The 26422-nt window shown below is 42.5% G+C and overlaps 2 protein-coding genes across 4 annotated transcripts; one reads left to right on the top strand and one right to left on the bottom strand.

The window, feature by feature from the left end:
- The first annotated feature begins 9082 nt into the window (after nucleotides 1–9082).
- On the top strand, nucleotides 9083–21961 carry LOC123054156 (histone-lysine N-methyltransferase, H3 lysine-9 specific SUVH4). Of its 2 annotated transcripts, XM_044477868.1 has the most exons (16): nucleotides 9083–10130; nucleotides 10287–10352; nucleotides 13938–14015; nucleotides 14093–14147; nucleotides 14272–14381; nucleotides 16072–16251; nucleotides 17098–17196; nucleotides 17645–17743; nucleotides 18463–18512; nucleotides 18616–18704; nucleotides 18930–19131; nucleotides 19324–19429; nucleotides 19736–19918; nucleotides 20344–20574; nucleotides 21310–21376; nucleotides 21549–21961. In XM_044477868.1, the coding sequence occupies exons 1-15, from the start codon at nucleotides 9333–9335 to the stop codon at nucleotides 21373–21375; spliced, it is 2412 nt and encodes an 803-aa protein (XP_044333803.1). In that variant the 5' UTR covers nucleotides 9083–9332; the 3' UTR covers nucleotide 21376; nucleotides 21549–21961. The 2 variants fall into 2 exon arrangements, with proteins under 2 accessions (XP_044333803.1, XP_044333795.1); XM_044477860.1 differs by lacking the exon at nucleotides 21310–21376 and having other exon boundaries at nucleotides 9086–10130.
- A 1175-nt stretch (nucleotides 21962–23136) lies between these two features.
- Nucleotides 23137–24445, bottom strand: LOC123054169 (uncharacterized). 2 transcript variants are annotated; one of them, XM_044477880.1, is made up of 2 exons: nucleotides 23974–24445; nucleotides 23137–23883 (listed from the first exon to the last, which is right to left on the bottom strand). In XM_044477880.1, exons 1-2 carry the CDS (start codon nucleotides 24328–24330, stop codon nucleotides 23428–23430), a joined length of 813 nt encoding a protein of 270 aa, XP_044333815.1. In that variant the 5' UTR covers nucleotides 24331–24445; the 3' UTR covers nucleotides 23137–23427. The 2 variants fall into 2 exon arrangements, with proteins under 2 accessions (XP_044333815.1, XP_044333822.1); XM_044477887.1 differs by having other exon boundaries at nucleotides 23137–23905; nucleotides 23999–24445.
- Nucleotides 24446–26422: the final 1977 nt, after the last annotated feature.

The following is a 26422-nucleotide window of genomic DNA, read 5'->3' as shown; positions in this document are numbered from 1 at the left end:
GGCTTAGAACCGGGACTTCAAAAAACGTTTTGAACGCCAAGGAGCATATGAGATGTTCCAATATCTGAAATTTGTATTTCAGACTCATGCCCGTGTCGAGAGGTATGAGACCTCTGACAAGTACTTTGCCTGCAAGATGGAGGAGAATAGCTCAGCTAGTGAGCATGTGCTCAAAATGTTTGGGTACTAAAATTGCTTGAATCAAGTAGGAGTTAATCTTCAAGATAAGATAGTGAGTGACAAAGTTCTCTAGTCACTATCACCAAGCTACTAGAACTTCGTGATGAACTATAATATGCAAGGGATGACGAAAACAATTCCCGAGCTCTTCGCGATGCTGAAATTGGAAAAGGTAGAAATCAGGAAAGAGCATCAATGTTGATGGTTGACAAGACCACTAGTTTCAAGTAAAAGGGAAAGGGAAAGAAAGGGAACTTCAAGAAGAATGGCAAGCAAGTTGCCACTCCCATGAAGAAGCCCAAAGCTAGACCCAAGCCTGAAACTGAGTGGTTCTACTGCAAAGGAAATGGTCCCTGGAAGCGGAACTGCCCCAAATACTTGGCGGATAAGAAGGATGGCAAAGTGAACAAAGGTATATATGATATACATGTTATTGATGTGTAATTTACTAGTGTTCATAGCAACCCCTAGGTATTTGATACCAGTTCAGTTGCTAAGATTAGTAACTCGAATTAGGAGTTGCAGAATGAACAGAGACTAGTTAAGAGGGAAGTGACGATGTGTGTTGGAAGTGATTCCAAGGTTGATACGATCACCATCGCACACTCACTCTACCTTCGAGATTAGTGTTGAACCTAAAATAAATGTTATTTGGTGTTTGCGTTTATCATGAATATGATTAGATCATGTTTATTGCGATACGGTTATTCATTTAAGTCAGAGAATAATTCTTGTTCTATTTACATGAATAAAACCTTCTATGGTCATACATCCAATGTAAATGGTTTATTGAATCTCCATCATAGTAATACACATATTCATAATATTGATGCCAAAAGATGCAAAATTGATAATGATAGTGCAACATACTTGTGGCACTGCCGTTTTGGTCATATCAGTGTAAAGCGCATGAAGAAACTTCATGCAGATTGACTTTTGGAATCACTTGATTATGAATCATTTTATACTTGCGAACCATGCCTCATGGGCAAGATGACTAAAACTCCATTCTCCGGAACATGGAGCAATCCAATGACTTATTGGAAATAATACATACCGATGTATGCGGTCCGATGAGTGTTGAGGCTCGCGGCGGGTATCGTTATTTTCCGACCTTCACAGATGATTTGAGCAGATATGGGTATATCTACTTAATGAAACACAAGTCTGGAACATTTGCAAAGTTCAAAGAACTTCAGAGTGAAGTAGAGAATCGTCGTAACAACAAATAAAGTTTCTACGATCTGATCGCGGAGGCGAATATTTGAGTTACGAGTTTGGCCTTCATTTAAAACAATGTGGAATAGTTTCACAATTCACGCCACCTAGAAGACCACAGCGTAATGGTGTATCTGAACGTCGTAACCGTACTTTATTAGATATGGTGCGATCTATGATGTCTCTTACCGATTTACCACTATCGTTTTGGGGTTATGCATTAGAGACAGCTGCATTCATGTTAAGTAGGGCACCGTCTAAATCCGTTGAGACGACACCGTATGGTATATGGTTTGGCAAGAAACCTAAGTTGTCGTTTCTTAAAGTTTGGGGTTACGATGCTTATGTGAAAAAGCTTCAGCCTGATAAGCTCGAACCCAAATCGGAGAAGTGCATCTTCATAGGATACCCAAAAGAAACAATTGGGTACTCCTTATACCACAGATCCGAAGGCAAGATCTTTGTTGCCGAGAATGGAACCTTTCTAGAAAAGGAGTTTTTCTCGAAAGAAGTGAATGGGAGGAAAGTAGAACTTGATGAGGTAATTGTACCTTCTCTTGAATTGGAAAGTAGCTCATCACACAAAACCGTTCCCGTGATGCCTACACCAACTAGAGAGGAAGCTAATGATAATGATCATGGAACTTCAGATCAAGTTACTACCGAACCTCGTAGGTCAACCAGAGCATGTTCCGCACAAGAGTGGTATGGTAATCTGATCGCTCTCTGACTATAGTGCTAGTAAAGCTCCTGTCTGCTAGGACTACTTCGGTATTTCCCCAAAGAGGAAGGGATGATGCAGCACAACGGCGGTAGGTATTTCCCTCAGTGAAGAAACCAAGGTTATCGAACCAGTAGGAGAACCAAGCAACACAACATAAACAGCACCTGCACACAAATAACAACACCTCGCCCGACGTGTTAAAGGGGTTGTCAATCCCTTTCAGGTAACGATGCCAGAAAATTGTAGTAGATTGAAATAATAGATCACAAATAATATAAAGTGCAGCAAAGTATTTTTGTATTTTTGGTTTAATAGATCTGAATAAAAATGCAAAGGAAAAGTAGATCGCAAGCAAATATATGAGGAAGAAGACCCAGGGGCCGTAGGTTTCACTAGTGGCTTCTCTCGAGAAAAATAGCAAACAGCGGGTAAACAAATTACTGTTGGGCAATTGATAGGACCTCAAATAATTATGACGATATCCAGGCAATGATCATTACATAGGCATCACGTCCAAGATTAGTAGACCGACTCCCACCTGCATCTACTAGTATTACTCCACACATCGACCGCTATCTAGCATGCATCTAGTGTATTAAGTTCATGAAAAAACAGAGTAATGCAATAAGAACAATGGTGTAGACAAGACCCGTTTATCTATTATGTAGATATAGATCCCGTCTTTTTATCCTTAATAGCAACGATACATACGTGGTGGTTCCCTTTCTGTCACTAGGATCAAGCACCGTAAGATCGAACCCACTACCGGGCACCTCTTCCCATTGCAAAATAAATAGATCAAGTTGGCCAAACAAAACCCAAATATCGGAGAAGAAATACGACGCTATAAGAGATCATGCATATAAGAGATCAAAGAAACTCAAATAACTTTCATGGATATAAAAAGATATGACTGATCATAAACTCAAAGTTCATCAGATCCCAACAAACACACCGCAAAAAGAGTTACATCATATGGATCTCCAATAGACCATTGTATTGAGAATCAAGAGAGAGAGATGAAGCCATCTAGCTACAAACTACGGACCCGAAGGTCTACAAAGAACTACTCATGCATCATCAGAGAGGCACCAATGGAGGTGGTGAACCCCATCCGAGATGGTGTCTAGATTGGATCTAGTGGTTCTGGACTCTGCGGCGGCTGGATGAATATTTCGTCGACTCCCCTAGGGTTTCTGGAATATTTGGATATTTATAGAGCAAAGAGGCGGTCCGGGGGGCACCCGAGGTGGGCACAACCCACCAGGGCGCACCTGGGCCTCTTGGCGCGCCCTGGTGGGTTGTCCCCTCCTCGGGACTCCTCCCAGGTGCTTCCAGGGCCCAACTTGTTCCTTCTGGTCCATAAATCTCCATAAAGTTTCGTGGCATTTGGACTCCGTTTGATATTGATTTTCTGCGATGTAAAAAATATGGAAAAAACAGAACTGGCACTTGGCACTATGTCAATAGGTTAGTACCAAAAAATGATATAAAATGACTATAAGATGGTTATAAAACATCCAAGATTGATAATATAATAGCATGGGACAATCAAAAATTATAGATACGTTGGAGACGTATCATAATCCTGTTATGAAAGTTATGTTACTAGACCATGACGAACCTACGAACTATGAAGAGCTATGATGAGCCCAGATTCCGATAAATGGCTTGAGGCCATGAAATCTGAGATAGGATCCGTATATAAAACAAAGTGTGAACTTTGGTGGACTTGCCCGATGATCGGCAAGCCATTGAGAATAAATGGATCTTCAAGAGGAAGACGGACGTTGATGGTAGTGTTACTATCTACAAAGCTCGAATTGGCGCAAAAGGTTTTCGACAAGTTCAAAGTGTTGACTACGATGAGATTTTCTCACTCCTATCGATGCTTAAGTCTGTCCGAATTATGTTAGCAATTGCCGCATTTTATGAAATCTGGCAAATGGATATTAAAAATTACATTCCTTAATGAATTTATTAAATAAGAGTTGTATATGATACAACCAAAAGGTTTTGTCAATCCTAAAGGTGCTAACGAAATGTGCAAGGTCCAGCGATCCATCTACGGACTGGTGCAAGCATCTCGGAGTTGGAATATACGCTCTGATGAGTTGATCAAAGCATATAGTTTTATACAGACTTGCGGTGAAGCCTGTATTTACAAGAAAGTGAGTAGGAGCACTACCGTCTTTCTGATAAGTATATGTGAATGACATATTGTTGATCGGAAATGATGTAGAATTTTCTGAAAGGCATAGAGGAGTGTTTGAAAGGATTTTTTCAAAGAAATACCTCGGTGAAGCTCCTTACATATTGGCATCAAGATCTATAGAGATAGATCAAGACGCTTGATAAGACTTTAGATGAGTACAAACCTTGATAGTATTTTGAAGGAGTTCAAAATGGATCAGTCAAAGAAGGAGTTTTTGCCTGAGTTGTAAGGTATGAAGTTGAGTAAGACTCAAAACCCGACAACAACAAAAAATAGAGAGAGAATGAAAGTCATTCTCTATGCCTTAGCCATAGGTTCTATAAAGTATGCCATGCTGTATACCAGACCTATTGTGTACCTTTCCATGAGTTTGACAAGGGGGTACAATAGTGATCCAGGAGTAGGTCACTAGACAGCGGTCAAAATTATCCTTAGGTACCTAAAGAGGCCTAAGGAAATGTTTCTCGGTTATGAAGGTGACAAAGAGTTCGTCGTAAAGGGTTACGTCGATGCAAGCTTTGATACTGATCCAGATGACTCCGAGTCTCAATCTGGATACATATTCAAAGTGGGAGCAATTAGCTAGAGTAGCGCCATGCAGAGCATTATAGACATAGAAATTTGCAAAATACATACGGATCTGAATATGGTAGACCCGTTGACTAAACTTCTCTCACAAGCAAAACATGATCACACCTTAAGTACTCTCTGGGTGTTAATCACATAGCGATGTGAACTAGATTATTGACTCTAGTAAACCCTTTGGGTGTTCGTCACATAGCGATGTGAACTATGGGTGTTAATCACATAAAGACGTGAACTATTGGTGTTAAATCACATGGCGTCGTGAACTAGATTATTGACTCTGGTGCAAGTGGGAGACTGAAAGAAATATGCCATAGAGGCAATAATAAAGTTGTCATTTTTATTTCCATATATCATGATAAATGTTTATTATCCATGCTAGAATTGTATTAACTAGAAACTTGATACATGTGTGAATACATAGACAAAACACCGTGTCCCTAGTAAGCCTCTACTATACTAGCTTGTTAATAAAAGATGGTTAAATTTCCTAACATAGACATGTGTTGTCATTTGATGAATGGGATCACATCATTAGAAGAATGATGTGATGGACAAGACCCATCTGTTAGCTTAGCATATTGATCGTTCAAGTTTCATTGCTATTGCTTTCTTCAGGTCAAATACATATTCATTCGACTATGAGATTATGCAACTCCCGGATACCGGAGGAATACCTTGTGTGCTATCAAATGTCACAATGTAACTGGGTGATTATAAAGATGCTCTACAGGTATCTGCGAAGGTGTTTGTCGGGTTGGCATAGATCGAGATTAGGGTTTGTCACTCCGAGTATCGGAGAGGTATCTCTGGCCCTCTCAATAATGCACATCATAAGAAGCCTTGCAAGCAATGTGACTAATGAGTTAGTTGCGGGATGATGTATTACGGAACGAGTAAAGATACTTGCCGGTAATGAGATTGAACTAGGTATGAAGATACCGATGATCGAATCTCGGGCAAGTAACATACCGATGACAAAGGGAATAACGTATGTTGTCATTACGGCTCGACCGATAAAGATCCGTCGGACTCTTGATCCAGCAATAATTGTTATTACGTATGTTGTCATTACGGTTCGACTGATAAAGATTCGATATTAGGGTCGAACCATAATGACAACATACGTTATTCGATGATCCAGCAATAATTCTCCCTCTCCCACCTATATATACATGGGGAGGGGGCGCCTAGAAGACACACCAACAATTGTTAGCCGTGTGCGGCGTCCCCCTCCACAGTTTACGCCTCCGGTCATATTCACGTAGTGCTTAGGCGAAGCCCTGCGCGGATCACTTCACCATCACCGTCACCACGCCGTCGTGCTGACAGAAGTCTCCCTCGACACTTTGCTGGATCAAGAGTTCGAGGGACGTCATCAAGCTGAACGTGTGCAGAACTCGGAGGTGCCATACGTTCGGTGCTTGATCGGTCGGAACGAGAAGAAGTTCAACTACATCAACCGCGTTGTCAAACGCTTCCGCTTTCGGTCTACGAGGGTATGTAGACACACTCTCCCCCTCTTGTTGCTATGCATCTCCTAGATAGATCTTGCGTGAGCGTAGAAATTTGTTTGAAATTACATGCTACGTTTCCCAATAGAGAGGATGATGCAGTACAATAGAGATAAGTATTTCCCTCAGTTAAGAACCAAGATTATCGATCCAGTAGGAGAACCACGCAAGACCTCGTGAACAACACCTACATACAAAATAACAAATACTTGCACCCAATGCGATCAAGGGGGCTGTTAATCCGCTCGATGGTTAATTGCAAGGATCAAGTCTGATAATGGTAGATAGATAAACAAAAACACAAAATAAAATAACGGTAAATAAATTGCAGTAGGGTATTTTTGGATTTTATATATGATAGAGATAGACTCAGGGGCCATAGTTTTAACTATAAGTTTCTCTCTCGAACAAAAAGCATATAATGGGTAAACAAATTACTGTTGGGCAATTGATAGAAAGCACATAGTTATGACGATATCCAAGGTAATGATCATGTATATAGGCATCATGTCCGAGACAAGTAGACCGGCTTCTGCCTGCATCTACTACTATTACTCCACACAACGACCGCTATCTAGCATGCATCTAGAGTATTAAGTTCATAAAGAACGGAGTAACGCCTTAAGAAAGATGACATGATGTAGACAAAGTAAACTCAAGCAATATAAATAAACCCCATCATTTTATCCTCAATGACAACAATACAAATATGTGTCTTGTCCCTTTCTGTCACTGGGATATAGAGCACCGCAAGATTGTACCCATTACAAAGCACCTCTCCCATTGCAAGATAAATCAATCTAGTTGGCCAAACCAAACGGATAGATCGGAGAGAAATACAAAGCTATAATAATCATGCATAAAAGAGTTCAGAGAAGACTCATATAATATTCATAGATAATCTGATCATAAACCCACAATTCGTCGGATCCCAACAAACACAGCGCAAAAGATTACATCGAATAGATCTCCAAGAACATCAAAGAGAACATTGTATTAAAGATCAAAGGGAGAGAAGAAGCCATCTAGCTATTAGCTATGGACCCATAGGTCTGTGGTAAACTACTCACACATCATCGGAAGGGTAGCAAGGTTGATGTAGAGGCCATTCGTGATTGATTTCCCCTCCGGCAGAGTACCGAAAAAGGCCTCCAGATGGGATCTCCGAAGAAGAGAAACTTGCGGCAGTGGAAAAACTATTTTGGGTGGTTCTTTATTGGTTTCCCAATTTTAAAGAATTTATAAAGGTGGAATTAGGTCAAACGGAGCCACATGGGGCCCACAAGGTACTTGGGCGCGCCTACCCTCCGTGGGGTCCACAAGGTACTTGGGCGCGCCTACCCCTAGCCGCGCCCAAGTGCCTTGTCGCCTACTCGTTGCACGTCTGGTCTCCTCCCGAAGCTTATAGGGTCTCTCTTGTCCAGAAAAAAAATCATCAAAAAGTTTCGTGGCATTTAGACTTCGTTTGGTACCGATTTCCTAGCAAACCAAAAACAGACAAAAACAATAACTGACACTTGGCACTAAGTTAATAGGTTAGTCCAAAAAAATATTTGCATATAAAACATCCAAGATTGATACTATAATAGCATGGAACAATAAAAAAATTATAGATACGTTGGAGACGTATCAGGCACCCCGTGCTCTTAGATCCCGTCGACGGGACTCTGGCCGCGATGAGGTCTGGCAGTTGGGGCTCTGCACGCCTGGCCTAGAGCGACAGAGGAAGCACCGTTGTGTCTGGGATTCCGACGGCGGCAAGGTCGGGCGGCTGGGCGCTCTCTCCCGTTCTGTCAAGGTGCTCTGGCGGCAACCTGCTCGTGTTGTGTCCCGAACCAGAGCGACGAGGAGCGCCTGGCGTTCAAGGCGGCCTGCTCGCAGTGGCAAAGGCAGAATATTCTTCAAGGTATGGTCGATGTAAGCAGCTAGGCGCACAAAATACAGACTGTGAAGTTTTCCTAGACCTAAACGTGCATATAGTATGAAGGTTTTTATGGTGTGGCGGAGGCCAAAGCTCACCAGATTGCTACCATCGCCACTGCCTGCTCGTGTTGCTCGAGCAGCTGCGTCCCAGACCAGAGCGCGAGCGAGTAAGCACGGCGGAGGCGCTGCTCCGACGTTGTCCTGACGGCCACATCATCTCCCACGGCATGGTGGGTGGTCTGCACCGAGATGGGTTGGTGTGTGTGCGGGAAAAGAGAGAAAGGAAAAGGTGGAGAGAGATGGGATGGTGGGTGAATGGTGGGTGGGCCTAGGTCGAACACGAGAGGACACATACGGACGAGGATGATGCAGAAAATGTCTGGCTTGTATCCGCTTTGGACCCAAATCATGAGCAAATTTGATCCTGAGTAAACACAAAACGATGAAAAAATGATATAAGTCGTTGCGTTGGACCATTGTTTTTTGTCGTTTTGGAACCAAAGAAACACACCTGGATAAAATTGGGTTGTGCGTTGGAGTTGACCAAAGGCACATATTTGCTACTACTTCTAGTATAAACCAAACATACCCTAAATCCCCTCCGTTTCTTTCTAGGATCGATCCGCCCCACCCAGTGGTGCTGGACGGCGATGCCGTGCCGTGCCGTTCGGGCTACTATGCTCGCGGCCGTCCGATCCGGACATCGCCCTTTCATTCAGACATCCCCAACGACATTCCATCGCGAGCTCGCGAAGGCAGTCTGGTAAAATCCCCATGTCCCCCAAGCTTCGCCGCAAATGGTTAAAGAGCAGTACCTTCGTGGCTTCGTCCACCTGCCCCTCCCTCCCTTTCTCATCGCGTCCGTGTCCTGTCGCGCACCTCGCTTCTCTCCGCCCTCACCCAATCCCTCCCAAAACCCTCGCCGCCGCCCCAAAGGAGGAGCCTGAGCGCGATCCCACCGGCGGCCGCCGTCATGGAGGTGCCGGGCTTCGCCGATTCTCCGTGCCGCCCGAGGAGCGCGCGGTACGCGGTGAAGGGGTACCCCAACTACGCGGAGGAGCCCGACTTCTGCGGCCCCGCCACGCCGTGCCGTCCGCGGACCGCGCGGCATGCCCGGAAGGGGTGCCTCGACTACGCCGTGCCGCCCGATGCCCGCGCCGTCCACGCGCCGTGCCGCCCACGGAGCGCACGGGACGCCGACAAGGGGTGCCTCGACTACGCCGAGCTGCCCGACGTCCGCTCCTCCGCCGCGCCGTGCCGTCCACGGAGCGCGCGGTATGCCGAGAAGGGGTACCCCGACTACGCCGAGCCCGATGACTTCACCGACCCCGCGCCGCGCCGCCCACGGAGCGCGCCGCACACCGAGAAGGGGTGCCCGGACGACGCAGGGTCCGTCGGGCGCCTCGGGCACAAGAGGGACGAGGGAGGCGTCCCGGTAAAGAAGCCGGTGCTGCATTACGTAAGGAGGAAGCAGAGGGAGGCTGCCAAGGCCGCGGAGACGGCGGTGGACATGCTCGTTCCGTTGCTCCAGGGCATGGAGGTGGAGTCCGACGCGGTGGCGCTGGACGGGAGAAAGAGGCGCAGGACGGTCACCGCGCCCATGGCAACGGCGATGACTGCATGCGAGGTTTTGGCGCTGCCCAAGGACAACGAGGAGGTGGCGCCCGTGGATGGTGGGGCCGATGAGCATGGCGGTGGCGGCAAGAGCTGGAGGTTGCGTGTGAAGGAAACGCTGCGGGCTTTCAGCAGTAATTACCTTCACTTTGTGCAGGTCTCCCGGTCTCCTTAATTTTCTCGTTAACAAAAACATACTTCTGAATGTGGGCACTGGGCATATTAAGGATTGTTAGTTAGTTTCTGAAAAAACAAAAGGGATTGTTAGTTTCCTATAGTGTTTTTAAGGCCTGGCATATGGTTTGTGTCACAGGAGGAACAGCAAAGGGAGCAGGCTGTAAGGCAAGAGCTGAAGGCCTCCAGGGCTCTCAAGCGTCAGGTGTGGCATTCTGTGTCTTCTATGATAAACGAACAGTTTTAGCTGTGAAATTAGGGTCTCTTTGACCATGAAAGATTTACACGTACTGGTTGGCTGGACGTACCATGAACGCACAGTTTGAGCTGTGAAATTCTGGAGCATGAATATGAAGTTCATTCAGTTTTTTCATGCCATTAGTTGAGTAATCTCGTACAGTTGTACTGTTGGCTGTTGCACAGAAAGTAGTCCGCCAGTCATAGTGTTTGCTAATTTTCAGTTGCCTGAAATTCCATAAATCTCAGTCACCTAGAAGTTGCACAATTGGACCAGGGGCTACTAAAATTGCAGTAACATGTGCATTTTTAGTACTCTGATATTAGTGCTATCAGGTCTTTCCTCCTAAATAGCTTTGTCATCATTGTGCACATGGATGCATATGCTTGGTCTGATCTTATGTTTGTTTGTTTGGCTATTTGTTGCTAACCTATGTTGTGTGTGCTTTGTTTAATTTAATGGGCCATGTCATGTGGTTTCTACTACCAGGACTTTCCTTCAAAATGATTTATTATATGATCCTGTTTGTTTATGACCTTGTGTACACCTTGAATCCTGATTATATTGAATTTGTAGTAGCTATGTGTGCATACAGGAAATATAAGTTGCGGGGAGCTTATAGTTCCCTGCTTGTTTCCCTTTTTTCTTGATCATGTCTTCATTCTGAAACGTGTTATGCTTGTTCGCGTTAGCAGGTCTTTTCTCCTAAATATTTTGCAGTCATTGTGCACATGGAAGCATGCTTGCAGTCATTGCGCTGGATGCTGTGTGTTAGGCATTTCTTTCTAAAAGGCTTTTGTATGCTCCTATTTCTATTTGTTTCTAACATTTTGTACATCTCAAATACAAATCATATTAGTAATAGTCCATGTGAAGCGTGTGATTAATAATCGGGAATTTTACGGCGTGTCGCACTCTCCAGTGTGTGATCGACCACGCTGTCGAGTCTGCGCAGGCTGATGATGACCTGCTGACGCCCTGGCCGACATCCACTGCATCCAGCGCATGCAGGGGATTGGGCCCGTCACGCCATAGCGCAGTCCTTAATAATTAGGTGCATTTTGATACTTTTTTTTAGAGTACGCCAAGAGCGTACCTAAGCTTTATAGAAGGGAGAAATAATTACAAGAGGATTGTTCTGGCCGTCACCACAAGTCGGCGAAGCCAAAGAGACTCCCACTCCTACTCCTACCATACAGGACTACTCACACAAGTGTTGAACACTCCTTGCTCCTACCGCTAGCCAAAGTCGCAGCTCTTGATAAATCTTCGTGGAGAGTTCCTCTTCCTTGCTAATGCCATGGCCACCAAAAACTCGCCCATTCCTTTGCTTCCAAATGCTCCAACAAGTCAATAGCACCAGCGAATCAAATCCCTTTCGATGCCCCTTGGGGATCCATTTCCGGGCAGTTGGCCACCATTCCTGCAATATATCCGTCGGCGAGGGCATCATCCGCATGTCGATCTTAGCCCACCTGAAGCATTGGAACCACACTTGCCTCGAGTAAACACATTGGAGCATTATATGATTCACCGAGTCCTCCTCTTGATCATACAGGAAACATACAGATGTAGCATCCTGAAGTCCATGCCGGAGTCTACGATTGGAGGTCCAAAGTCTTTGCTGCAGCGCCAACCACATGAACAGTCTGCAGCCCAGTGGAGCCCAGCATTTCCACAGTCCTTTTGCGCATCCCAATCTGATAGGTCCCTCGTTCATGATCCGGTAAGCCGAAGAAGCCGAGTACTGGCCCGATGCCGACCACTTCCAAATAGCTTGATCCTCCAATGAGGAGTCAAGATCCACAGTACCTAATCTCTTCCATAGCTGAATGAACTGGACAAGCCCGTCTGCTGACAGTTCCCCTTTGATGCCATTAATCCAATTGCTTGAGGTCAACCCATCCTTTGCCAACCGCCGATTCACTGTTTGGGTTCGAACTTGCACTATCACCAGCGGTGCAATTTCCATAATGCGGGGACCCTGGATCCATCTATCCTTCCAGAATAGGATTTGGCTTCCATTGCCCCCCAATGCACCAAGCTAGCGAAGGCTGCTTGCATCTCCTTGTCTGCCGACATAGCCAGTCCCTGCCAAGGTTTGGAGTTATCAGTACGTCTGAGCCATTCCCATCTGAGCCTGAGGGCAATTCCTTGTGTATGCAAATTCAACACACCCAGCCCTCCAAGCTCCTTAGGCCGGCAAACCCGACTCCAGGCCACTAGGCACTGTCCACCGTGAATCTCCTCTGAACCGGCCCAGAAGAACGCCTTACACCCTCTGTCAATGCTATCCAAGGCCCACTTCGGTGCATTGGCCACGATAAGATGATGGATAGGCCTCGCTCTAACGATGCTGTTGATAAGAATCAACCTGCCAGGCATAGTTATCAGACCTCTCGACCATCCTGGCAGGAAGTTGAGCACCGCATCCACCATAGGCTGCCACTGATTGCGAGTTAGTTGCTTGATCGAAAGTTGGAGGCCGAGGTATTTACACGGAAAAGTTTGAATCCTCCACGGTAGCGCTGCAGCAACTCTTTCGGTGTCCCCCGCTCCCGGCCTAATCATGATCGCCAAGGACTTTTGATAGTTAATCTTCAGACCCGATGCCTCTCCAAAGATGTGCATTACTTCCTTGACAAATGCCAGATCCATGTGGGAGAACGACATCATCCGCATAGATCGATAGCATTTTGATACTATTATAGATGCTTTACATATTTCTGTCCCCCGTTACTTACTCCAATATACTTCATTCTAAAATTTTGAAATAGAATGGTTAACATGGGTCCATGCACCCCTTGTGAAAAGTAAAATTTTAAAAATAGTTCTAAAATAAAAAATTCTAAAATTTTAGGTTAACTGTTCTACTCACATGTGAAGTTTTGCAAAGAAATGACATCAGTTGTACTCTTGGCAAAAATAACATTTAAAAAATCGGACATCCAAATTACTTCAAACATGTTTTTTTAAGCGCTGACTTTGCCTTTTTTGCCCAGAATACCGTGTCATTTCTTCGCGAAACTTCACACATTGACAGAACATGGGTCCACACTCACTCTATTTTTTTCTGATTTTACTGTTCATAAGGGGTGTGCATGGACCCATGTTCCAAAGTTCAACCCCTGAGCTAATTCTAGTATCATGCAGTAAGTTTTCCTTAATTAAAATCTACATGGCTCCTCCCGTGTTGGAGTTCGTTTATTATCTGTTTCCTCAGACATAATTTACTTTGAACGGTCCTGTCGATGATTTTTGTTTATTTTCTCATACAAATGTTTGATTTTATCACTTATGGAACAACAGACTCTGGGTAAATGTGGGAAAACCAAGCCATGGGTGAAGCATTAGCTCAAGAGGGTAAAAAAATGCTAGGGACCGTAAATCGAAGGTTGAAATATAAACTTTGACCAGTTATAATCCTCGTCCCCACCGGCCCCTATCCACAAAAAAATGCATTGCCGTATTTTTATGTTATTTCTGGCAGTTTGATACCCTATGAAATGTTTGGTACGATTTCATAACCTTCTTTGCTTGTGAACATGGAAGACTAACAACCAAGATGACGAAGATTTTGAAGAAGTCAAACGGCCATCAAAGCGCCCTGATCTGAAAGCATTAACAAAGGTACCTTCTTATTAGTGATACTTAGAATTGTGTATTATAGATATTGCAAATTTATGTGAACCTGGAAAATAAAACAGATGCAAGCGACCAATGCCGTACTTTATCCAGAGAAGAGGATAGGGCATCTTCCTGGTTAGTGTTTCATTTATTTTCAAAGAGGAAAATGTCTTATTGATTGATGAAACAGTTCTTGCCTACTTTCTTACTAGCTTTATAGAAATAACAATGTGAATTCGCTCATTGTCTTCTTTCTTAGGGGTTGATGTTGGAGATCAATTCTACTCACGTGCTGAGATGGTTGTGCTAGGCATACATGGCCATTGGATGAAGGGTATAGATTATATTGGTTCAAAACATCAAGATAAGGTAAGGCTAGTGGAATGGGTATTCAAAATTAGCGGATAACACAGTAACATATTCGATATTCTATTAATGACCATGACATATTGGCCCATTAAATATGAAATCGACATTCAGCTTGGTATGCTCTTGGTTTATTTGATCCTAACCAAATTTGATCTGTATGCACTTGATTCATTTCATAATTGAAACAATAGCCTGCAAAGTTTCATCCAAAAATATGGCTACCTGTGTTCTATGAAAAAAATAACAAAACGAATACAGTTATCTCTTGTTTTTTTATGGAACACAAATTATTATATTTTTTATGATTTTTTGCAGGTTCTCATTTTATAGCATACACCCACATCCATGATTTTTTTTCAGAATTTGCGGGGACATTGGGAGATAAAACCACCCTTCAAACCGTGGCCGAATAACTGCAAAGATTAGAAAAACATGACAATTTGTGTTCTGTAACCCCCCCCCCCCCCCCCACCGCACACACACACACACACACACAAAGGCGAGAGGAAGTTATTTATCTCTTGTAATTTTTGCCTAGGACACAAATAGCAATGTTCCTGGATTAAGCTTTGCAGGTTATGATTTTGTATCATTCCTTACATTCGCAAAAAATTCATGTGTTTTGGGAACACGAAAATGCAAAAACAAGCTAGGGTACAAGTTAGACGGTTCTACAAATTTCAAGGTTTAATAATACATATTTCATAGTTCAGTGTTCAACTCGAACCAAGCACCATGGTCTAGGGTTCCCTGACCTAGATGTAAAATTGAACTTCAGTTCAGTATTGAATACATAAGAAGACGGGGAAATGGTTGCTCAAACAGAATTCACCCATTTTTCTTAGTTACATGCCCAAAAAGAAGGTTTGGACAATTCGTCGCTCCTTGACGTCTAAGCCGTGAACTAATAAATGCAATTTAACCCCAAGTGATGGTGTCACCCACAAAACTCGATTAAAACCCGGTAGAAATGATTTGTAGCTTAGTACTCCCTAACACATGCTGCATGGCTCCTCTCTTCTTCCTCCCAAGCTAGCCCAACCCCACATTGTGAAATTAACACGACAATTTTTTTTTCCGCTTTAGCATACAGCTGACTGATGTAGCACTGAAGTGAAATAGAAGTCAAGTTAAGTACCATAGTAGCCTACGAGTAAAATTTACTCAGGAGTGTTTCGTTTGTTTAAATGGTATGTAAGTTGAAATATAATGCACGTCAACAACAACAACAACAACGAAGCCTTTAGTCCCAAACAAGTTGGGATAGGTTAGAGGTGAAACCCATAAGATCTCGCAACCAACTCACGGTTCTGGCACATGGATAGCAAGCTTCCACGCACCCCTGTCCATGGCTAGTTCTGCACGTCACATTGCAATGAAATGATTTGACAGTGTGCCATATAGAAATAGGTCATTGAACACTCATATAATGTCATTGTCTGTTTATATATATACAACATAAGAGGGTAAACATTTTAATGTCTTGATCGTAGAAATATTTTCTATTTTTTGAGTAAGTTCATGTTAAATTATTTTATTTCACAGGACTTTGTCTAGCTGTTAATATCTGGTTGTATTTATTTTTCTGATGTACAATCTGCAAAGCTCTATTGATCATATTATTTGTTAATATATCTATTCCATAAGAAAAAATGATTTATTTGGTAGTGTTGATCACTTGATTAAGCAGCCAGGGTATCAAGATTTAATTTTCCCTCTTGCCACCTGCATTGTAATGTCGGGGGCATATGAAGATGATTTTGACAAAGCTGACGAAATTATTTACACTGGCGAAGGAGGGAACAATTTGCTTGGCAACGGTCACCAGAAAACTGAACAAACGTTGCTTCGGGGAAACTTGGCACTGAAGGTTACTTCCCGGGGTTCCTTTGATTTTTATATCGTGCAAAAACCTATCTTGTTGTTTCAGTTTTTCATTCTTTCTTGTATGTATAATCTATAGTCACACTTCAATTATAATGTGCTCAGCCTTATTATTTTCTTCTTCCCATATAACATTTGTTTTCTTTCTTTCTTTCTATTATTTGTAATCTTATTCGAGTTGAATATTTTTTTTTTCAAAAAGGAGGTTGAAATCCCGAGCCTGCATCATTGCGATGCACACAGCCATTGATTGCATCACCAAGTTTAGAGTAGCTTATGCTCTTCCTTTTCCATCTCAAGAATTAGTTCTCTTCCAAATGCTAATAGTCGCCTCTTACTTCTACTAGTAATAATGTACGTGCAATGCACGTTTATATTAGGTAGGATATTAGTTGCACGTTGGTATTTGGTAAGATATCAATTACTTTTTCGCGAAAATGGTAGGATATTAATTACATGACAGATTTCAAGGGATAGCGTTAAGTCAAAATGTGTTTATAACCAATGGCAGTGGTGGGTAATTAGAGCGTCAAACGTGTTTGGTGCTCAACATTGGAGTGATTTGAACCGCTAGATAACATGATTTGACGGTCGAGATGATTTGGATCTGCCCATTTGGGTCTTTTTATATTGGTATAGATTAAAGGTTGAATAGCATCCATTGCAATTACCAGTTCTCTTTGTAATCTACTACCTCGGTCCCAAAATATAAGACATCTTTGCAGTTCGTCTTATATTTTGGGACAGAGGTAGTACTTCTCACAGTTTTTGTTCTTCGTATTGATTAACCTTTGCTGCTGGCTCTCGAGTGACATAATTTAATATTGTGCAGAATAGCAAGGATAATGGCAACCCTATACGGGTTATTCGTGGGCATATAGAAAAGAACAGCTACACTGGAAAAGTGTACACCTATGATGGATTGTACAAGGTTTTTATCTCCTAGATTATCTTAATATCAAATATCTGTTTGGTACCAAGTGTATGTAGACTGATAGTTTTGAACTAATCATCCAAACTAGCGACTTAGTGTGATATTTTTATTTTGCCGAAGAGTCACCTAGTGTGATCTTATTATCAAATATAACCTCCGTCTGGAATTAACTGGCGCAGAAATGAGTGTAGACGCGTTTCAGTGTGTAGATACACTCATTTCAGCGACAGTTAATTCCAGACGGAGGGAGCATTTGTATATCTATTCAAATATTTCTTCCATTAACTTAAGGCTCTAGTCTGAAGCAAATTGAAGTATTCCATCAGCGATAGTTGCAGTGATCTTGCCTCCTGTTATATGTCTTATCTTTACTGCTTCTGAAACTTGAACATGTCTCATGGTTGCATCTTGAGTAACTTATTTTATGACTACAAATGTTACATAGGTAGTGGATTGCTTGTCAGAGAAAGGAGTGCGCGGGCATTTGGTTTTCAAATTCAGATTGAAGCGTCTTGAAGGTCAACCACCTTTGACAACTTCCAGGGTAGAGTTTACAAGCTCAAGCTGATTTCAGCCCCTTATCTTCTTGTTTTCGATATCTCTTTATTCTTCTTTTTGCATTATAAGAGCACTTGTATCAACATTTCAATCTAGTATAGTATTATTATTGACTGAACTAGGTTCCAAGATCATGGCTGTAATCAGATGTTCAGTTGTGGCTCGATTTTGGCTGAACCATTTGGAATCTTCGTCAAAGAGTTGTCAAATGTGTATGAAACAAAAAATTATGCAAAAAAAAAGTAAAGAAAACTGGAAAATAACCAAGTTGACTGGGAAACCGCTGTGAACTTGGAAACGATCTAGGAAACAGGAGGTACCATTTTTTTACTGCTATTGTTCTTACAATCCGGGATCACATGCGTTCTTAGAATCCTTAATCACATATGTAGTTTGTGCCTTTTCTTTACTGTGTATTTTTCTCACAGAAGAACTTCTTGTGCTTGGATCTTTCAGTTCAGTTATCCAGCAATTTCCTAGTACTTGATGTTGGTTAGGAGTCTGAAGATGCAGTCCCCCTCTATTAAATTTCTTACCCTTTATAAATATCATAATATCGACTCTCTTGACTGACAGCCTATTGTACTCATGTTTCAAATCCTATGTTTGAGAAGTGATTTTCATTCCACTTAATTTTCTTTGACCCTGATGCTTTATTTAGTATTTCTTTACCTTTTAGCTTCTTATAAACACATATATGTGCAGGTGCTGTTTAATCGTGGAGATGTTCACATGCCAATTTCTGAATTACCTGGGTTCGTTATTTGAGCACTGACCATATTGATTTATCCTCAGTATTCATACTCTTTTGTCTTTTCCCTCCGGCTCTTACTATTTGTCTTTGAGTTTGTTCAATAGGTTGGTTTGTCGGGACATCTCTTATGGGCAGGAGAACATTCCAATTCCTGCTACAAATTTAGTTGATGATCCTCCTGTTCCTCCATCTGGTATGCTACAAACTTCTATTTATTCCCTTTAACTAGCTCTCCTGTCCATCGTTTTACCTGTTTTTATCATATGTGATTTTGGCCGCTAATTTTCTGTTTATGCCAGATGCTTGCTTGTTCTGTTCTTTTTTGACATGTGTTACTTGTATTGCTTGAGTTTCTCGCTTTTCACAAATATTGAGCGCACACACTATAATGATTTTATCTGCATCATGCCTTTTGTAGGCTTTGTGTACTCTAAGTCACTGCAGATTCCAGAATATATCAAGATGCCAGCTGACAGTATGGGTTGCAATTGCAAAGGAGATTGTTCTAGCTCTACACACTGTTTGTGTGCTGATCGCAATGGCTCTGATCTACCATATGTGTCCACACAAAAGAAAGTGCGTGCTAAGCATCTGGATTCTACACATAAGAATGTTGGAAGGTAACATTTTGCGTTGAAGATCATTGGGCTTTTAGCATAATGTAATGTCAAAAAACATGTTTATGGTAATATTTGCCTACGATGTGAAGTGGCAATGGCGCATCAAGTTTTCAGGGAACGAAAAAAAATGTTGATCATGTACTCATTGTTCTTGGGCTGCAGCTCTTCTTTAATCGGTTGTGTAATCTTTAGGTTGGTGGAGCCCAAAGCAGTTGTGTTTGAGTGTGGTGCTAATTGTAGCTGCCACTGCAGCTGTGTAAATAGAACATCCCAGCAAGGATTGCAATACCGCCTAGAGGTACTACTTTTCTTAGTCTCTTATTTTCTTTTATGTGTTATATCCTTACTTCCTCCAGTCAGGTTTATAAGTGGAGCAAGGGTTTTCAGGTCTTTAATTTGACTAGCAAAACTTTTGTTATATGCCCACAAAAAATATATCTTCAGATTCGTCGTCGAGTGAAGTTTCAAAATATCTTTTTTGGCATATTAGATATGTTATGTTAGTCAAGTTAAAGACCTAAAATTTCATGCCTGACTTATATACACAACCGGACAGAGTATATTACATTGCCTTGTAGATTAACGAATCAAAATGTAAATTCAGGTGTTCAAGACTGAGTTAAAAGGTTGGAGTGTAAGAACGTGGGACACTATTCTTCCTGGGGCACTCATCTGTGAATACACTGGGGTACTGAGGAGAAACGCTGAAGTTGAAGGTTTGCTGGACAACAACTACATATTTGATATAGACTGTCTTCAGACCATTAAAGGCCTGGATGGGAGGAAGGTAATGCATTATTCTCTTCCGTTTGCTGGTTTCAACTTTGGAGCTGAACTGTTGTATGCCCGATGCCTCGATTTGATGCTATTTCTCCAAGTTACCAACTTACCATAATAAAACCAAGGATATATTACTGTGATGCACTACTTCTAGTTCTCAATACAATTGTTCTCTGTTAGAATGGGAAAGTGAAAGTGATATCATGATTGTCTTTGACTAGTAAAGTGATATCATGATATCATGATTTGTTCATCTTTCTAGAGCTAGTAATCGGCCTAGATTTTGTTGGAACAGATGGAGCAGCATATCCTGTAAAATGATCTACTATAATTTCCTCCACCTGAAGTTGTCATTTTCTTCCCTTTCCACAATGTCATATATTGTGTATTAACACATCATTACCATGATATTTGCTCGTTATTTTTCTACAGCAAAGGTCTGGCTCAGAACTGCATATGGCATCTCTTCAAGACGAGCATGACTTGGAGGCTTCTCAAGCCCCAGAGTATTGCATTGATGCTGGTTCCATTGGCAACATTGCGAGGTTCATAAATCATAGCTGCCAACCGAACCTTTTCATCCAGTGCGTATTGAGCTCACATAGAGATATCAAGCTAGCAAAAATCATGCTTGTTGCAGCTGATACCATACCACCTCTTCAGGTGAGTTTTTGTGACTAAAACTTGATTTTTTTTCAAGGAAAAATTAACTCTGTAAGATGTTAACCATGAAATTCAGTGATAGTTGAATCATAACTATTGAAGATCTATTGTTCAGTTATTTGACCTGTTAATCTTAATGTGTTGATTAGTTAGTAATTTATTCATTTTCCCATGTTACGTTTTACTTTTTGCCTGGTCATCCTAAGTAGCACTAACCCTATTATATTGATGAATTGATATATCTGATAAACACATAGATGTCTAAGAGTAGCACCAACTCCCAGAAAGGTAAACTTGTGTTACTTTAAAACTCGGTGAGATAGTTGAATCAGAATCACTCAAGCTTTATTTTCAGTTATTTGTGGTACTTATCTATTTTCATTTAGTAATTCATTCATTTTCCATGTTACATTGCTCCTCAACCATGTTTGTGGTAGATCATCTTAAGACAATTGAACTGCTCTTTGCCCATATTTGTATTACTAGTAAGCTGTTACCTGTGTTTAAGAAGATAGATGTTTCATGAATAGCACTGAAAAGATGAACATGGCCACTGCTTTTGTCAAATATGTTTACAGAAATTATGAAATAAATTCGTTTCAACGTCAACAAATATTTGGTGAAAAATCTACAGCATCATTTTAATACTGCCGACCCTGAAATTTCTAGATACACTATAGAGATCAAAGTGAGAAAATTCGATCATACACATTCTAAGGCGTTATGTTTTTTTAGATAATGGAAGCTTCTTCTTTTTTTTACCCCCGGCCTATGGATCATAGATGCATGCACCCATACTAAGGTGATATGTATTTTATGAATTGGTTTTGTAAACTGCTGTTAAGTTAAATATTACGTAGTAGATATTGAAACATAATCAATTATATCAATTGTACAAGTGAGGGCACATGACCTTTTATCTTCCTGCTGCTTCACCTGCCTATGGCTTGCTGACTTGACTGTACTTGTTGCAGGAACTCTCGTATGACTACGGGTATGGAATGGACAGTGTCATTGATCCAGATGGCAATGTTGTCAAGTTAGCTTGCCATTGTGGTGCCTCTGACTGCCGAAAGTGGCTCTATTAGGTTCTTTGACAGGTGCCATAGTGCTTTTCATGGGAAACTCCAAGTTAGCTTGCTACTGTGGCACCTCTGACTGCCGAAAGCGACTATATTAGGTTTTTTTACTGTGTCATGGTGCTTCTAGGGAAACTCTTAACGTTATTACTCTTCATAGGACGCCATGCCATGCTTGCTGTGTAGCACAAGGGTAGTACCCAGGCGAAACATTTCATTTTGTGTAGATGACATGCTTGTTGTGCTACTTGACCGACATTCAGCCAATAGCATGACTAAATTAATATGTTATGGGGTTTCCTTTTTCTACATTTTCTTTGCATTTCTTGTTTGCATTATTTATGTTTGTGTGATATACCTGTGATAGTTTTCTTTGCTTGGTCTTGTTTAAAAATGGAAAGGGATGATTAATGGCTCATAAGGAGACCTTTATACTGTCTCCAAAAAAGAGGAGACCTTTAGCCAGCATACTTTGATTTGTTGGAGCCAATACTATGTTATGAACAATTTCATTCTTCAGACTTTTAAGCTCCTGCCAGGCGCAAGGGTAGTCTGACTTATCCAAACTGCCCTCATGAGTAAATTTGTAGTAGTACAAACTTGTACATGGTGTACCCTTGTATGGTTTGGAAGCCATATGTGGGTTGGTTCTGAAGCCCACACATTTGTCCTGCAACTGCAACTGTAAGAGAAGCCTTGATGATGGAAAAACATCAGGTTACTGAATCGCTCTGCTGACCGTCGAAGGATCCAAGAAGTTCCTAGCCAGCTATGTGGATTTGCTACCGATCATTGAGCAATTTCTACATGCAGATTTTGACAAAGAAGGTGCTAAGCTGATACATATCGAAGGGCGCCACCGCCCTTGGACCTAAACTCACGAGGAAGTAGATGCGGGTGCCACCGCCAGAAGATCACGTTAATCTCAACGTCGACGGCCCCTTCCAGGCGGCTGATGGCACAGTGGACACTGGTATGATTAGTGCGTGATCACCGTGGTGGTGCCCTGGCGGTCGTTACAGCTGTGTGCTGAACCTTGGTACGATCTGTGCAGATGACCCTTAAACTGATACCTCTTGAGGAGTCTCGATGATTCAGTCCGTGGATGTTCACCTCTCGTGTTATTTATCCCAGGTTGCACCCAGGTTGCAGAGATAAAGGTGTTGCTCAATGGAGAGAGATGGATGTTAGCGTTAGGAAAATTCCTAGAAACCAAAACTTGGGTTATTGCTACTGTTCGTAGGCTACAGGCTCGTACTGTCTGCTGGCTCGGCAATTACCCGCTGGAGCTAACTAACTGACGCGGAACGCATCCTCATCCACGTTTGATGAATATCAAGGTTTCATCAACCTTGGGGGGAGGGGTTCAATGCATAAACATTAGGTCTAATGTAATCTTGTTCTACTTTGCACTAGGTAGCATCACCATGTTTTGAGCGCTGTTATTTAAACGCTTGGTGGATGCTATTTTGGTTTTCAGGTATACAGAATAAAATTTGGCTCAGTTCAATAATATGGCTTTCAGGTTCCAGGGAAAGATGGCAACATGAACAGAGATACATAATCGTACCGACTACCAAGTACAGTACTACCAACGATGGCGTCCATTTTGGGGCCGAACAAGATTAGACTTGAGACACGAAACATGGAAGACAAAGACAGTAACTGAATGAAGCAACGCAAAGGCACAAAATACCCTCACCAATCGTCGAGCAGGGCAGGCACATGGATACATCGAAACAGAAGCGCAGGAATGCAGTGCAGGCCGCGACACCTAGTCGATGATTATGAAGGCAGTCCCCCCCTCGCCGCCCCAGAGCGACGTGGCCCCGCTCGCCTGAGGCGCCGCCGTCGCGCTCTGCTCGCTGCCCGGGGCCGGCGTGGCCCCGGTACCCTGAGACGCCGCCGCCTTCGGTTTCTCCTCGCCGTTGCAGAAGCCGAAGGACTTCGTCACGCGGTCCAGGAACCCGTTCAGCCGCGGGTCCTGGACCGGCGAGTCCTGCGCCGCCTTCGCGTTCTCCTCGCCGTCGCAGAAGCCGAACGACCTCGTCACGCGGTCCAGGAACTCGCTCAGCACCGGGTCGTTGACCGGCGAGTCCCGCACGCAGCAGACCTCGTCGACGCCGACTTCGTCGAAGCCGCCGCGGAACGGCCCGTCCGTCCACCGCACCGTGAAGCGGCACGCGCACCGCTCCTCGCCGCCCACGGTGACGTGAGCCGCTCTTTTCACCTGCGTATTCGGTCGGCGCTTGCTGATAAAGCATAACATACATGCGTGAGGAAAGAAGGAAGTGAGGACGGCGCAGCGCGAAGAGCGTACGGAATCGAGGACGGCGTCGTAGTACTTGCGCTCGCCGTCGGGCATGGCGCGGAGGACGCAGAGCGGCTGGCCGCGGCGGAGGTCGCCGCAGCGGGCGTCCTCGAGGGGCGGGCTCGCCGGGCGGAACCTGGCGCGGAGCGCGGCCACGTCGCCCGGGGAGGCGAGGTCGCCCGCGTCTGGGTCGTGCCACTCGTCGAACTCCTCGCGGAATTCCTCGAACATGACGCGCAGCGAGTCGCCCTGCAGCGCCATGCGCGCGCCGTACCACGCGCCGTCCTTTGCGCGGTACTCCAGGCGGGGAGGCGGCCGGCGCGGCGGGGCAGGGGCAGGGACCTTCCGGTTTCGCGGCGTCGGCATTGCCGCGGTACGGTGGGAGTGGCGGCCCTTGGGGTGGTTGGATCGACACGGGGAGGGGGTTTCCCGATGTTTTCTACTAGTACTAGATCGTCAAGCGTCTCGATCTTTTATTACTCCCTCCACTCCTCATACTGGTGCACTCCCTCCGTTCCTTTATAAGGTGTATTTATTTCTTTTATAAAATTTCATAATATAAGGTGCATTTTTTCTAATTCCTCAAAATCTGATTTTAGCCCTCTAGAAAAAGGAAAGTGTCTCTCCTTTGATTGCATGTATCTCTCCTTATAAAGAAAAAAAAAATACCTCTCTCCTGATTGTGTGTATCTCTTACTTTACTAGCCTAAATGATTTATTTGTCACTAATCAATGATTTAACGAAGGTTAATTTTGTATAATTTTATGCCTTGATCATCGTCCTAAAAATAATACACCTTACATAAAAAACTGGAGGGACTATTATGCACGAGGAGGGAGTAGTAGTAGCATACGCTAAAATTATATCAAAAAATTGGAGTGTATCATATTATACTCCCTCCATTCCTTTGGTTGTATGTAAGGTGTATTATTTTGATCACGATGAACAATGCACATAATTATACATAATTTAGAAGGAAATTAACCTTGACTAAATCACCTCATTAGTGGCAAGTAAATCATTTAGGCTAGGAAAGAAAAGAATACACCCAATCAAGAGAGATACTTTTCTTTTTCTATACAATGAGAGATACATCCAATTAGAAGACAGATACTTTTCTTTTTTTGGAGGTTAAAGACAGAATTATGTGAAATCTCTATATTATTATACTAATTAAAAATTCCCGATTCATCTTTCTTCCCATCACCCCTTCCTCGAACCTTCCCCGTATAATAATTAATCACTTTAGTGTATGTACCTTCTGAATCAATTTCACTTTTATTTACTTACCAAATTTTGATATATAAAAAGATAATCAGAAGTACATTTAATGAACATTTATTTACAAAATCACATACTATGGGCAGTTAAATCAATTCTGACCAAAATATAAGGTAAATCACAGACAAAATCTGATGAACATTTATTTACACAATCGCATATTATGGTAAATCACAAACTAACATACTAGAATATTTATATCCCGTTGGACGCATCTTAAAAAAATAACCCACGGTCCAGTATTAAATCCCTCTCTGTTCTCTTTATTTGTTGGGCTTCGGCCCAACTTCTGTAGCCATTGTTGTGCCACCCGGGCGCTGGTCAGTATTTCATGTTAGTAGGTCTAGTTCACTCTGTTTTCAGTCCGTTTAGGTACCTGGTCTTTATTATTTACACAAAATATGTTAAAATGATCGTGTTGCAACCGTTACTCAGATTAAAATAATTTTATATGTAATTTGACCAGAAAAATGCTTAATTTCCAACCATGCTATTAGTCGTTCCTGTTAACTAATATAAGTTCTTTTAGGGCATAAACTTAACTAACCTAATTAATTGCTATTGAATATTAAATGTTTTTACCTCATGTGAATTGGCTACATATGTTAAATAAAGTATGTTAAAAGGGCTTGCAGTGTACCCTTTTTTCTCCAGACTAAGGAGTACTAACCCATTTTCTATTATATATATAAACATTATTTTGATCACGGGATCAGAATAATATTATGATAACTACCCGACCCGTCACAGCAGTAGTAGTTCAACTTCACCCAAGAAGAGGTTGAACTTCCGCGAACATTGTCCAAATGGGTCTTCCGATATACCATTGGAAAGCTATGGACATGTGGATCACAACCTACGTTTAAGTTTTTACAAAATCAACACAGTTTAAAATCAATTTGGCAAACCGTTTTTCTTCATACAAAAAAACATGAAACGCATTTTCGAGTCTATTTCTAAACCGTTTATCGGAATGAGGCAAATGATACGGCATTGAAAAGTTGCTGCAAATCCTCTTATTTCACATATTTTTTTTCCAATTTCATACGGTTAACGAGTAATTTGAAAAATGACGAATTTTCTCAAACAAAACAGCCGAGCTCATTTTTTACGCGTAACTTGAAAACGGCAACTTGGATTGATGCAAATGATATGGCACTGGAAAGCTTATGAAAA

Source organism: Triticum aestivum, chromosome 1A (genome assembly GCF_018294505.1).
Source record: "Triticum aestivum cultivar Chinese Spring chromosome 1A, IWGSC CS RefSeq v2.1, whole genome shotgun sequence".
Classification (NCBI taxonomy): Eukaryota; Viridiplantae; Streptophyta; class Magnoliopsida; order Poales; family Poaceae; genus Triticum; species Triticum aestivum.
Note: the sequence above shows the minus strand (reverse complement) of the source record. Positions and strands in the feature narration are given on the sequence as shown.